The 15,517-nt window shown below is 38.1% G+C and overlaps 1 protein-coding gene across 1 annotated transcript; it reads left to right on the top strand.

The window, feature by feature from the left end:
• The first annotated feature begins 539 nt into the window (after positions 1–539).
• Positions 540–1,496, top strand: LOC140508656 (olfactory receptor 52P1-like). The gene has a single exon (XM_072616545.1). The coding sequence runs from the start codon at positions 540–542 to the stop codon at positions 1,494–1,496; it is 957 nt and encodes a 318-aa protein (XP_072472646.1).
• The last annotated feature ends 14,021 nt before the right edge of the window (positions 1,497–15,517 follow it).

The raw sequence follows: 15,517 nt of genomic DNA, 5'->3' as shown, positions 1-15,517 counted from the left end.
TTTTATTATTATTTTTCATTATTTTATTATTATATCATGTTCTTATTTTGTGGAGAACATGTTTGAGATTGGGGTATGGTGAATGGAAAAAAAACTCTCCTCCATGGGTCAGTAGTACAGTTCCTAATCCTACCTAGGCTACGTTATTGAATTTTTGAATAGTTTTGAAACAATCACTTGTCATTTTTGTATCTGATTCCCAACCATAAAAATAAGGGATTTTGAATAATAACCTAAACATTTCACATGGAATTGAATGGAAGGACATGCCTTTGAAAAAGGAAAAAAAAAACCTAACAAATGGGAGTTGTACTTAGCACTATAATTGAACTAAGATTGGGGGTAGGGTACATAACTGTGGATAGGGAATATGGAACTATGTTTCGCTGTGAAGAGTAATCTGAGAGAATTACTAGCCTTTAGATCTTTAGATCTTTAGCCTTTAAATCATAAGTTCACTGTCATTTGACTTCTCTGTCCTTTTTTTTTCAGGATGGGTTTGCTGTGAGTCACAGCTCATAGTCTTTGGGGGTGCCACCATGGTAGGCAATGCCACCATCCCCAACTTGTCATCCTTTTTCTTGGTTGGTGTTCCTGGTCTGGAAGTCTTCCACTGTTGGTTGAGTATCCCTGTTTGCTTTCTGTATGCCCTGACCCTGATGGGGAATGGCCTCATTATCCTTGTGATAAGAGAAGAATCCAGCCTTCATCAGCCCATGTTCTTTTTCCTTTGTATGCTGGCCTTTGACGATATAGCCATTGCTTCAACCACAGCCCCCAGGATGCTTGACATATTTTGGCTGGATGCTCATGTAATTGGATTTGATGTGTGCCTGGCCCAAATGTATTTAGTCCACACCTTTTCCATTATCGAATCAGCCCTTTTGGTAGCCATGGCCTTTGACCGCTATGTTGCCATTTGCCATCCACTGCATTATGCTACCATCCTGACCACTCCTTTGGTCATCAGGCTAGGGGTGATAAGTGTGGCCCGAGGTGCCATTATGGTTTTGCCCTGTCCATTGCTCATTAAACGGCTGAGGTATTGTACCCAGAATGTTATACGGCATGCCTATTGTGAACATATGGCTGTGGTGAAGCTTGCCTGTACCAACACCTACATCAATCGTAGCTATGGTATCTTTGTGGCCCTCTCAGTCATACTTTTGGACATTGGACTTATTTCTGTGTCTTATGTCAAGATCCTTCAAGCTGTCTTCCGACTCTCCTCTAAGGATGCCCGCTCTAAGGCACTAGGCACTTGTGCTGCCCATATCTGCACTATCCTCATCATCTATATACCCTCATTGTTTAGTTTCCTCACTCACCGCATTGGTAAGAGGGTGCCCCCATCCCTTCACATTATCTCTGCCACCATATATCTCCTGGTGCCACCTGCAGTCAATCCATTAATCTATGGTGTGAAGACCAAGCAGATTCGTGACCGAGTTCTCATGCTCTTCCTCAGGAAAAAGGATAAAGCCTCCATGCACTAGTATAGGCTTAGGCATATAAGTTCTTGGGACTAGAACCACTTTCTGTTAGGAACCACAGGGATTGGACTGGGAGGACAATGAAATGGATGCTCTGCCCATAGTTAGTCTGTTTACAAACCCTGACAAATTTTGTCTTCACTCATCTCACCCACAATAAGTGCAGGGAGTTTGGGTAGAGAGTAATAAGACAATTCTGATACAATTGATTGAATTGAGTCTGTTTTAAAGGTGCTCTTCATATTTACTTTGTTTATCTACCTCCATGGACTGGTCAGAGTTTTAAGCCTGGGCTAAGTTCTTGCCTCTGATCTAGGAGAGGTAAAGACTACACAGCTCAAACTACCTGATGAAAAACCTGAAGAAGCAATCCTTGACTTATCTGCTGTATCCCTAGTCTCCCTGAGGAATATTGATTGAGTCCTGATGATTTAAACATCAGTTCAAAAAGCTCTTGGGAGGGAGAAGTATGATTTCTCGGTCTCAAAGTGAAAAAGTTCTTTAAAATTTATAAAGGTTGTAAATTCATTGTCAAGAAACCTTTGGAAATCAAGAAGATACAACCAAATGAAGAGGCTACGAGCAATGAAGGTAGAATCATTCAGCTGCACCTCAGTCTTTCTTAAATTTTCTCCTTGCTAAAATTGAATGATTATCCTAGGAATAGGACAATTTCATTGTGAGCCATCATTGAGTTACTGTCCAGAGCCCTCTGCCTCTGAGGTTTAGGTTCTCACTCAGTCTTCTCTTTACTCAATCCAAGTTCCTCCTGACCTTAAATACTACCTTACCAAATAGTGCCTTGACCTTTTCCTATCCTGGACATGACCAATGCCTACATATTTTCTTTCAAAGTTCGGTCCTTGTTCATTGAGGATCACCATGGTGACTTGACCCTGAACAAGACAGTATTACATACGTCTCTGGCCATATTCAAGAAAGACCTATCTATTTTGTTCTTCAACAGAATTCACTGACCTATGTGCACTCAATTTTAGGTTGATAGAAAACTAATACCTTCAGAGCGTAGTGCTGAGATGGTGCCTTTCTCTTTTCTAATAAGGTGCTGAATAATCATTATTAGGAGTTTAGTCAGAAGTACTAAGGCTCCAGCACTACACAGTTTCTTGAATGAAACTACTAGTATTGATAATGGGATGCTTACTGAATCAATCAAGATGGCCTGGTAGACTCAGGCTTTTCAATAAATATTTTAAGCACTGACCAAAAATATGTAAACAAATCAGTAAACACAGGTTTGACCTAAAGAGATGGATGAATTTGATGAATAATCTCTGGTCTCTGAACAACTCACCTTTGAAACCTATAGAGTCATAATGAACATCAGAAATATAATGGGAGACTTTTTTCTCCTGATATAACCTATCCTCCTCTCACTTCTATGGTCTGTGGCATTTGGTACATAGTCAGCCTAATCCATACATCAATGAGAACACTCAGACTCGACCTTTTCCTTCAGTTAGAACCACCACACCCTTCATTAAAGTGGTGGAGGTCAGTCCTACAGACAGTAGCCAACTGGCTGGCTGAGAAATATTTTCAAGAGCTTCTTGGATAGATTATAGGGTGGCAAATGTTTCTATGTTATTCAAAGAAACTTCCCTATGGTTTGAGCTGTCCAAAAGAGCAATGCACTTCCCAGAAGAATAGTAGATTCTTTGTCACTGAAATTCTTCATACAGAGATAGGATGGTCCATTGTATGGAGTTTCTTGTTTAGGTACAGGTTGAGAATAGGTGAACTTTGACGTGCCCCTGCTTTTTTTTAACCCTGAGAGCTTCTGATTCTAGATATGGATTTTCACTTTTGTCAAGACAAAAAAAAAAACTACTGCATGCAATGGTCCAAGTACTGTACTAGACAATATTAATGAAACAGAAACATTTTTAAAATCATATTTTACATCCTACATATATAGTTGACATAATTATTTTTCCCTAAACCTGCCCCTTTCCCAAACTTCTTTGTTTTCTGTAGAGGGCACCCTTATTTTCATTTGTCTATTTATGTATCTATCTATTTATTATCTATCCTATAATTCATCCTATAATCTCTCCAAGAAGCTATTGAAAATATTTCTCAGCCAGTCAGATGGCTACTGTCTGTAGGACTGACTTCCACCACCTAGGTTCACAACCTCAGAGTCCTTCGTGTCCCATGTAAAATAAGTTGTAAAATTCCTTCTACCTCTCTCCAATTCTTTCCCTTATTTCCATGAATATGGTCATCATCTTAGTTTGACTTCTTATCAGTATTTGCCTCGAATATCACAACTGTCTTCCAATAGCACTTCTTGTTTCCTTTCTCTCCCCTTTCTAATCTATCTAGCACAGAATTTCTTGAGGCAAAGGAAGGTACAATAACATTAGTCTTCTGTTCAAAAATAATCTACAGTTCTCTATTATCTCAAGTATAAAATACAAACTCATGTGGATTTTTAAGGTCCTTTACAATCTGCCTCCAATCTACTTTTCCAACCTATTGCAACATTACTAACCTTCATGTATTATACTTTTAAGTCAACCCAGACAACTAAGTTTTCCCTGAAATAATATTGCATCTCATATCTATGTGGCTTTGTATAGGCTTCATTACAAAAGAATAGAGGAAAGAGATGCACTCCTATTGCTTCACATGCCTGAATTCCCCTCTTTCCTCACCTCCACACTGAAGGATCCTTAGTTCCTTTCAAGGCTCCAGTCAGGTTCTACTTCCTCACAGGAAACTTTTCCTTTTCCCCCTAGTTGTTAATGTTTTCTCCTTTTTTGCATTTATATGTATAAACATCATATCTTCCTCACCTCCACAGAGGGTCAGCTTCTGGAGGGCTGGGATTGTACTTCATTTTATCTTTGTCTCCTTGGAGCCTAACATAGTTCCTTGAACACAGCAAGCAAGCAGTTTCTTGTCAAATTGAGTTAAATTGACCAGAGTAGGGATATGGCAATGGTTAATATTATTTCTGTGACATGATAAATCCTGGATAGTAACCATAAAAGAGAAAAGAATGAAGTAAACAATTTTATCTAGTGTCATAAGACTGTCATGGAAGCATTTTCCTTTAGGTGGCCCTGTGTCATAACATCCTCTCACTTCTAACCCCCAAAGCAAAGACTCAGCACAATCTAACCTTTCAATTTTCCATCAAAGTTCATGTCTTTCTATTACATGACCGCACAGAAAGCCCCATTGAAATCACTCTCTGCACTCTCACCAAAAATTGACTCATTTCCCACTCTCTCTTGTTTACTACTCCAATACTCAAAGCAAATGAACAAATGAATGAATAAATGAATGAATGAATGAAAAAAGGCATTTATTAAACACTTGCTCTATGTTGCTCTTTGTGCTAAGTTATGGGGAGGCAAATAAATTAATCAAGACAATCCTTGACCTTAAAAAACTTATATTCTAATAGAAGCTGTGAGATGCTGGAGGTCACATAGTAATCCAGTGGCAGACTATATCTTGAAGCAGTTCTTCTAATATAAATTCCTCTGTTATTGACAGTATACTGTGTTGCCACTAAGTTCAATGAACAGAAATGTAACAATCTGGAATTTTCCATAGGAACTCCCCCCCCACCCCCAGTTCCTTGTACTCTGCTGTTAGGAGAAATGGGCAAATTATATAAGCCTAAATTCAGCCAGAGATTTTAAAATAATAATAATCACAATAATTACATTTATATAGAGCTTTACTGATTTTTATTTATACAGAGCTTTAAAGTTTGCAAAATATTTTGCATTACTTATCTTTTTTGAATATCATGCCCTCATGCTGTCTCCAACTTTCTAGATTAAGTAATTGAAGCACTCAGAGTAGTAGAGAAGCTTGCCTATGACCAGGTAGGTAGTAGGTATTAGCAGAGTGATTTGAATAAGGTCTACTTGACTCAAAGTTCAGCATTCTTTCCACCATGTCATATTGTCTCTATTTCCAGCAACTGTCCTGTGGCTAATACATTACTTTTTATCACTTTCACTTCCTGATTCTTCATTTCTTTACAATAGCCACTGATATTCATAATTATGACACCAAGTCCTTACACTTCCCTAAATAATCCAAGAGAGATTAAAATAAATACTTTTCAGTATATTCTGCTAGCTAAAGTAGGTTGTGAATCAGTCAATTCAGTTCAATTCAATAAGCCTTTCTTAAGTACTTCCTAAGTGCCAGGCACTGTGTTTCCTGCTGGAGCTATAAAAACAAAGATGAAACAATACCTGAACCCAGGAAGCTTATATTCTGAGTAAAAAAAAAAAAAAAAGACAGGGTGATACAATTAAATATAGCTTTAGAAGATTATAAATTTTTGTGTACATAATATCTAGATTTTTACTACTTTAGTTCTTCTTGATAATAAAGAGACTTTGAATACAAACTGATACCCTGACTTGTTACCAATTTTGTGAGTAGAAAGATTTAAAAAATGATAGTTGAACAAACCTGGAAAGAATTACATGAACAGATGCATAGTGAAGTGAACAGAACCAGTAGGACATTGTGTACAGTAACAGTAGTATTATTCATTGAAGAAATGTGAATGACTTAGCTATTTTCGCCAATATTATGATGAAAGATATTCTCAGAGGACTAATGAGGAAACACACTGTCTACCTCTGGAGAAAGAACTGGTATTGATTGAACACAGACTGAAACATGCTATTCTTCACTTTCTTCCTCTCATTTTTTCTTTTATTCTAATCTTCTTGTAAAAAATGACTAATGTGAAAATGTTTTACATAATTGCACATGTATAACCTATATCCTGTCTAGGGAGGGGAGGCAGAGGATAGAGTTTGGAACTCAGAACTTAAAAAATGTCAAAATATTGGGAAAAAAGTGATAGTTGAACAAAAGGCTGCATAAGCCTTAGTTAACTAGAAAATTCCTTGATCACTAGAGTTATTGCATTTCAAAGAAATAATACTATGCAAATTCAAGCATGGGGTTGAAGTCACTATCTCACTTAGCCATGAAACATTCAGTAGGTAAGAACACATCTCGATTTTTCACTAAATCTAAACAAGGGCTGGACATCTACTTAGGTACTACTGGAAGTCTGTGCAGATTAGCTGAAAGACTTGCTTCTCAACTCTGGGGGCTTGTGCAAAATCATTGTACTTGTTCACCCTAGGCATTCCATTCAGTGATGAGGCAGGAGAGATAGTTCCTGCCAGTCTCTTGGAAGGAACCATTTGGGTGGGAAGATGAGAGCACCTTGGCCTTGACCTCTTCTCCATGTCTGTCTTTGAGCAGAGGAGGACCCTATGAGTTTCAAACTGTCAGTAGGATTTTGCATTTTTCCTCTTTCAACAGCATCCTTATTTTGTTCCTGGAATAGCTGATGACAATGCCTACATTGGGACCTAAGGATAGATTGGGTACAGATTTAATACCATACAGAAAGACTATCAGGGAAGTGGATGGGAACTCTACCATACTTACAGTGAACATTTTTATGACTGCAGCACTAGATTAGTTTTGATTGCAAAACCTACACCAGCTTCATGGTACTCCCCTTCACTGAGACCACACCAGAAAAATGTGTATCCAACTCCAACTTCAGCAGGCTGGCCTTCCTTTGCCAGCCTTGTTTCATTCAAGGCTGTTATTTGAATGTGATAACTGTTGAGTTCTCTTGCAACAAGAGCAGTTCGTCTTTCAGGTCTACTGAATTTTGTGTTCTCTACAAGGACATGCATGTTTCATATGCTGATGGTGATTGAAATCATCTTTACAGATGTTTTTGTACATTTTGTACATTTTTTGTGTTTTGACCGCATAATAGGATTTCCCATCTGCCTCAGTAATCAGGCCAGGGTTGGATAAGCACACAACTTTTAGGGCACCTTTTCTAGTCCCTTGGCTCACACCAGGAGGTAAGTAGTGCAATCCTCAAAAAGCTTCCCAGACACCCAGGGGGCTCCTGAGTCCCACTGCTGCTTTCAGTGAGAAATGACCCTATGACCTGGGTCACCTGCATACAAGATTGTGACTACAGCTTCCAGTATATCCACACCTGCTGCTTCATCACTTGGCTGTAGCCACAGGGACAGAGTTGTACGAAGTCTCCTCACTCTCTCTTCCAGAGTCATCATAGTCCAGTGGCAGGACAGCCAAGATGGCTGGCAATGGCTCAGGATGCAGTGAATGACCTTTGTGTCTTCTGTGTCTAACCAAGCTCTAAGCACTACACATAGCCTGCTTTAGCTACCTTCATGGTCATTGGAACATTCTTCTCATCTGCCCAATCCACCAGGGGAAGTCTTCGCATGCTTGAGGTAGACACTCCCCTAACTCACCAATGGATTCAGCATCCCTTGGTTACCCTCAACCTGGTTTGGTCTGTCTGTTTAAACGGGTATGAGAGTGTGCATGCTGCACTTACTGCAGCTTCTTGGAGCCACAGGTGAGAGTTGGGTGGAACAGGTGGACAGCAAAGTTGGAAAGAGCCCCAAAAAGGACTCAACAGTCACCACACCAAAAGTACTGGTCCTCCTTTGTGAGGATAACTGGATCAGCAAAGACCCTGTGAGTTATATGGCTTTTTTTCTCACTTTGAGAAGGAGGATTCTAATTTGAGAGAAGGATTGTGAAGTAGATTTTTTTTTGGCTAAAGTGGGACACAAATTATGGAAATGAACAAACAAAGAAAACATAGAGAGGAAAGAAGTGGTGGTGCCGTTGCAGCTGGCAGAAAGATTCCTTGTTTCTCTTTCTGACCCTCCCCTCCACAAAATGTTTCACCCCAAGTCTCAATCAGAACCACCACTACAACTTTGACCACTAGTGGGGTTACGGCAGCCTGGGAGAAAGCCTATTTAGAACACTGAATATATTCTGATGAAAATGTTTGATTGGTGATTTCAGTGCAGTATTACCTGAAAGACAAATGATATATTGCATTCTTTTGCTGATTAATTAATTAAATTACAACCTACTTTTCTGTATCATTACAGAAAGTCAGAGATTAGATAGGTTTGTGTAGCTATTGCTATGGCTTGAGACACCCACTCAGTGTATTCCTAATTCACATTCCTGTTACATCAAGAAGTTACAATAGAATCATATTGGAATTTAGATAATTTAAGAAAATAGAAGAGAGGGCATTACTGACAGAAATCTTTTTTTTAAAAAGAACTGTCTACATGGAAGTATTTCTAATGTCAATAGCTATAAACAGTAGTGAAAACAAACAAAAAGCATAGGTGATATTTACCAAAAACTAGAAAAGAAAGAATGCAATGTAACTATAATAGATTGTTATTGCTCCATTAGAATGACAAATATGAAGAATTTTTTTTAATGGCAAACATGTATTAACTAATTAGGAGGAATTAGAACTAAAAATCATATGCACTGGCTCTACATAGGTAAATAACTTTAACAGCAACACAACTGATGTGAAATACAAAATGAATATTCTGTTTCTAAAGGTTAATATAATCATCCTTTGATTCTCTTAATAACTTCTAAGAACAGGGGCAGCTAGGTGGCATACTGGATAGAGTACCAGTCCTAGAGTCAGGAAGATCTAAGTTCGAATCAGGTCTCATATACTGGACACTCACTAGCTATATGAGCCCGGGCAAGTGACTTAACCCCTATTGCCTCACAAAAAAAGACAGCAGTATGTAGTTAAGAATATATTTGCTTACAATTGCTTATTCTTTGTTATTCTTTTTCATACTTATTTTTATATTTTAGTACTTTTATCAGTGGTAGATAAATGCTTTTTTATTAATTGATTATGTTTGACCTGTTGGTTATTCAAATTCAGGTTTTCAAAACAGCACACCTTTCCACAGTTTTCTATCTCCAAGAACATATATGATAATGCAGTTGAGCCCACTAAATAATACTTCCCTATTTATGGGATTCTAATTGACCTTCCAGATAGTTTGAAAGTATTCTGGGTTCTAGAGATCATTACATAAGAAGATTCGATAGCTCGTGCTCTTAAAAGAATGAGTACTCCCTCTCAAGCAGTATATTTCTTTTCTGTATCAGTCATTTGGTAAGAGGAGGATGTGCAGGTCTGGAAGCTGTTGGTAGCAAGTGCTACTTGTCCTTCTATGGCCAGAAAACTGCTATATAGGCCGAAAGTATAGTTGTGTCTTCCTCAAATAATCTAATCTAAAAAGAGGTTTAAAGGTTAGACTCCTATTCCCTGTTCTACGTAAAAACACAAAAGGAAGAGGTTCTGAAAGAGGAAAGAAGACAGCATGGCAGAAAATGATGGAAGACAATTAATACCTAGTACTAGATGGCATAAATGACACTTCCCATAGAAAAGGGAACTGGAACCTCTGAAAAGGTAACAGCTGCTGAAACTTTAGGGAATAATGAAGGGTATATACAGAAGATATCAGGGGAGAGAGAGAGAGATAGACCAACAAACAGACAGATGGATGGACAGACAGACAGACACACAGGGACAGAGAGACAGGGAAAGATCAAGAGAACAAGGGAGATAGACAGAGAGACATAGATAATGAGACAAAGATAAAGAGACAAAGACAGAGAGACAGAGACAGATAGAGAGACAGAGACAGAGACAGAGAGACATCAAGGAAAATATCAAGAGAGAGACAGACACACACAGAGAGAGGCAGAGAGACAGAGACAGACAGAGACAGACAGAGACAGAAAAAGATAGAGACAGAGATAGAGAGATACCTTCTGGGAGTTTCAGATAATCACAGAACATGAGACCTAGAAAGTTCCTCAAAGGGCATATACCTACTAACTAACTCATACGTGAGCAATGATCACCTCTACTACATACCACACAGATGGTCATCCAGCCTCTGATTGAGGACCTCCAATGATGAAGTACCCACAACATCCTGAGGTAATACCACTTTGGTGTAATTCTCACAGTATACTGTTTCCTCTCAAATCAAACAGAAATCTGTTTCTCTGCAACTTCACTCCTAGTTCTGCCCTCTGAGTTATATCAGGATAAATTTAATACTTTTTCCTCTGAGATTAACTTATATCTACTTTGTATATATCATATGAACACCTAGTTATTTACATGTAAGAATATAAGGTTATTGAAGGGAGGGATTATCTTTTTTGTCTGTCTTTGCAACCCCAGAGTTTAGCAAAATTCCTGGCAGATAGTAAGCATTCATTTATTTTCTTCTTCATTTAGTTTCTTCTTCATCTTTTTTGCCTCCTCCTTCTTCGTATTCTTTTGCTTTCCTCTCACTCTTGCCTCTCATCTCTAACTCTGTATCTTGCTCTCCAACTATATCTCTGAATCCCTGTCATTGTATTTGTTTTTGTCTCTCTGTCTCTATCTCTGTCTCTGTGTTTCTGTCTCTCACTCACATTCTCACTGTCTCTGCCTCTGTCTCTCCTTCACCCTCTTTCTCTGTCACGAATTTTGTCAGAATAGGGAGCTCCCGGAGAGGGAGGTCCTCTATGAACAATACAGATTTCCATCTCCTCAACTTTATAGAGTTACCTGGGTCACTAAAAGGGTTTTTTTCTGTCATATTAGTCAATCTGATATATGTTAGGTAGTATCACAGAGGCATTTTAATGTGCATTTCTCTAATCAGTACTGATTTAGTGCATTTTATTTTGCTATGAATATAAATAGATTTTATTTCCTCTTCTGAAAACTTCCTGTTCATATACTTCAATCTTTTGTAAGTTTGGGAATAACTCCTGCCCTTGTAAATTTGACTCAATTCTCTATATATTTAAGAAATGAGAGGGGGGGAGCCAAGATGGTAGAGTAGAAAGATGGACCTGTAGAAGCTCCCCTCCCCAAAGACCAAAAAATACCTGTAAAAAATGACACTAAACAAGTTCTACAGCAGCAGAAGTCAGAAAACAACAGAGTGAAAGAGATTTTCAGCCCAATACAGCCTGGAAGGTAGACAGGAAAGGTCTATTGCACCAGGCTCGGAGCAGAGCACAGTGCAGCCACATGCAAAGTGCAGCAGGGACAATACCAAAACAGGCTTCTAGGTGCCATCAGCAGCAGCACTTCCCAGATTGCTCAACCCACAAATGCCAAAGACAGTTTCAAAGGTCAGTGAGAAAGCTCTTTTACCTGGGTGAGAAGGAAACATGGTCTGGACCTACCAGAAGTAGCCACTGCAGAGGCAGTGTCCATTTAAGAAGCCCTCTACCTAAAGACCCTAAGGGAATTGAGCTGCTGATATGGGTCTCAGCTCTGAATAGCAGCCCTGGGGTGAGGAGGAGCACTGACCTTGTGGAACTGGTTAAGGCTCTAGAAAGGGAATTCTACTAGCAGATCCTGGGCAGTAAAGTGCTTGTGGTTGCTACCAGACCAGAGCATAGGCCAGGAGAGGATTAGACTCCTCTCCCTTGATTGTGCCACTTTGAAGGAACTGAGAAGTTACAAGTCCCTGGAAAATACCCTCCTCTTGACAAAGGACTCAAAAGTCAAGTAACTGACTGGGAAAATGCCCAAAAAAGGGAGAAAAATAAGATTATAGAAGGTTACTTTCTTGGTGAATAGATATTTTCTTCCATCATTTTGGATGAGGAAGAACAAAGCATGCCATCAGACCAAGACATCAAAGTCAAGGCTTCTGCATCCAAAACCTCTAAAATAAATATGCAATGGTGTCAGGCCATGGAGGAGCTCAAAAAAGATTTTGAAAATCAAATAAGAGTGGTGAAAGAGAAATTGGGAAGAGAAATGAGAGCAATATAAGAAAATCATGAAAAGTGAATCAACAACTTGCTAAGAGATGCAAAAAATACTGAAAAAAATAACACCTTTAAAAATAGGCTAACTTATTTGGCAAAAGAGATTCAAAAAGCCAATGAGGAGAAGAATGTTTTAAAAATCAGAATTAGTCAAATGGAAAAGAAGCTCCCTGAAGCTTTAACAATTAGAGTGGAACAGATGGAAGCTAATGACTTTATGAGAAACCAAGAAATTACAAAACAAAAACAAAAGAATGAAAAAATAGTACATAATGTGAAGTACCTCGTTGGAAAAACAACTGACTTGGAAATTGGATGTAGGAGAGACAATTTTAAAATTGTGGAACTACCTGGAAAACATAATCACAAAAAGAGTCTAGACAACATCTTTCATTAAATTGTCATGGAAAATTGCTCTGATATTCTGGAACCAGAGAGCAAAATAAATACTAAAAGAATCCACTGATCCACTCCTGAAAGAGATCAGAAAAGAAACTCCTACAAATATTGTAGCCAAATTCCAGAGTTACCAGGTCAAGGAGAAAATATTGCAAACAGCTAGAAAGAAACAACTCAAGTATTGTGAAAATACAATCAGGATAGCATAAGATCTAGCAGCTTCTACATTAAACGATTGAGGGTTGGGTATACAATATTACAGAGGTCAAAGGAACTAGGAGTAAAACCAAGAATCACCTACCTAGCAAAACTGATTATAATATTTCAAGGGAAAAAATGATGATTCAATGAAATAGAGGACCTTTAAGCATTCTTGATGAAAAGACCAGAGCTCAATAGAAAAATCTGATTTGCAAACACAAGAATCAAGAGAAGCATAAGGTAAACAGGAAAAAGAAATCATAAGGGTCTTATTAAATTTTAACTGTTTACATTCCTACATGGAAATATAATATTTGTAACTCTTGAAACTTTTCTCAGTATTTGGGTAGTTGGAGGGACTATACACACACATACATATAGACAAAGAGCATAGGGTGACTTGATTAGGAAGGTATGATATCTAAAAAAATAAAATTAAGGGTAGAGAAAGGAATATGTTGGGAGGAGAAAGGGAGAAATGTAACAGGGAAAATTATCTCTCATAAACGAGGCAAGAAAAGCTTTTTTGATGAAGGGGAACAAAGGGGAGGTGAGAGGGAAATGGTGAAGCTTAGTCTCATCATATTTGGCTTAAGGAGGGAATAACATGCACACTCAATTTGCTATGAAAATCTATTTTGCACCACAGGAAAGTAGGGGAGAAGGGGATAAGTGGGGTGGGGCATGATAAAAGGGAGGGTAAATGGGAGGAGGGAGTAATTAGAAGTAAACACTTTTGGGGAGGGCCAAGGTCAAAAGAGATAATAGAATAAATAGGTGGCAGGATAGGATGGAGGGAAATATAGTCTTATACAACATGACTATTATGGAAGTCTTTTCCAAAACTACACATACATAGCCCATATTGAATTACTTGCCTTCTCAGTGGAAATGGGTGGGGAAGGAAGAAGGGAGAGAAGCTGGAACTCAAAGTTTTGGGAAAGAATGTTGAGAACTCTTTTTGCATAGAACTGGGAAAAAAGAAATCCATATAATGGGGTACAGAAATCTATCTTGCCCTACAAGAAAAGAGAGAAGATGGGAATAAGGGAAGGGAGGGGTGTGACAGAAGGGAGGGCACATCGGGGGAATGAGTAATCAGAATGCATGGCGTTTTGGGGTGGGAGGAGGGGCAACATGGCAAGAAAATTAGAAAATTAAAATTTTGTGGAAATGAATGCTGAAAACTAAAAATAAATAAAAAATAAAAATTAAAAAAAGAAGAAATGAGGTCTTTATGAAATAAGATTGCTGTAAAGAAAACAAACAAACCCTAGTTTTCTGTTTTCCTTCTGATTTTGACTGCATTGGCTTTATTTGTGCAATATTTTTAATTTAATTTGATCAAAATTACTCATTTTACTTCCCATGATCTTCTGTCTCTTGTTTGGTTATAAATTCTTCCCTTATCCACAGATCTTACCAGTATATTTTTTCTCCCAATTTCCTTATGATATTAACTTTAATGTGTAAATCGCATACCCATTTCTTGATTTCTCATAAAGTTATTAACTTCTATTTGCTTCACTCTAATGTTTAAGGAATTATTTTCTTCAATTATCTTTTGGACTTCTTTATCCTTTTGGCCCATTCTGCTTTTTTAAAGCATTCTACTTCTCTTTGGTGTTTTGGATCTCTTTTGCCATTTGGGTTAGTCTAATTTTAAAGGTGTCATTTTCTTCGGCATTTTTTGGGTTTAGCTTAGCAAGCTGTTGACTTATTTTTCATGATTTTCTTGCATCACTCTCATTTCTCTTCCTAATTTTACCTCTACTTCTTTTACTTGACTTTCAAAATCCTTTTTGAGCTCTTCTATGGCCTGAGACCAATTCATATCTTTCTTGGAAGCTTTGGATGCAGGAGCTTTGGATTTGTTGTCTTCTTCTGGTTGTATGTTTTGATTTTCCTCATCCACAATGAAGAAAATATCTCTTCAAGACAAAGTAAGAATCTATAGTCTATTTATTTTTCCCATGTGCTCATTTTCCCAGCCAATTACTTGACTCTTGATTTTGAGTCCTGATTCAGCAGTGGCTATAGATGCCCTGGGGCTGGGGCTGGGGCCAAGCTGTTCCACACTCCCTTCTCAGGCAGGTGAAAGACACTTCCCACTGACTTTGAAAGCTGTCTTTTGCATTTGTGGGTTAAGTCTGGAAACAAAGTGATTCAGTTCCCTAAGGCCTGTTCCAACTCTGTCCAGGCTGGCTCAGTTAAAACTGAACTGCACCCAGGTCCCAGCCCAGTGGGATAGACTCTTCTTGTCAATCTTCCAGATTATCTTGGGCTGGAAATTTGCTTCAGTCTGTCATTTTGTGACTCTGCTCCTCTAGAATTTGTTTAGTTATTTTTTACAGGTTTCTTGAGGGTTTTGGAGGAAGAGCTTTAGTAGGTCTCTGCTTCTTGTATGCCATCTTGTCTCTGTCCCTCTATATTGTTTTTTAAAGTAGTAAGTATTGTATTTTCTCAGAAGTTTTTTCTGCACTTATTTGAGATAATCACATGATTTTTGTTGTCTTTCTTATTGAGATGGTCAATTATGCAGATAAATTTCCCAATATTGAAACAGCACTACATTCCTGGCATATATCCCATTTGGTCATAATGTTTGATCTTTGTGATAGGTTATTGTAATCTCCTTGCTAATATTTTATGTAAAATTTTTTCCATTGATGCTCATTAAGGAAATTGGTTTTTAGTTT

The sequence above is a fragment of the Notamacropus eugenii genome, chromosome 5 (genome assembly GCF_028372415.1).
Source record: "Notamacropus eugenii isolate mMacEug1 chromosome 5, mMacEug1.pri_v2, whole genome shotgun sequence".
NCBI classification, from domain to species: Eukaryota; Metazoa; Chordata; class Mammalia; order Diprotodontia; family Macropodidae; genus Notamacropus; species Notamacropus eugenii.
Note: the sequence above shows the minus strand (reverse complement) of the source record. Positions and strands in the feature narration are given on the sequence as shown.

Bases quoted from the DNA above. Each gene is read 5' to 3' on its own strand.
- LOC140508656 (XM_072616545.1), top strand. From the start codon at position 540: ATGGTAGGCAATGCCACCATCCCCAACTTGTCATCCTTTTTCTTGGTT.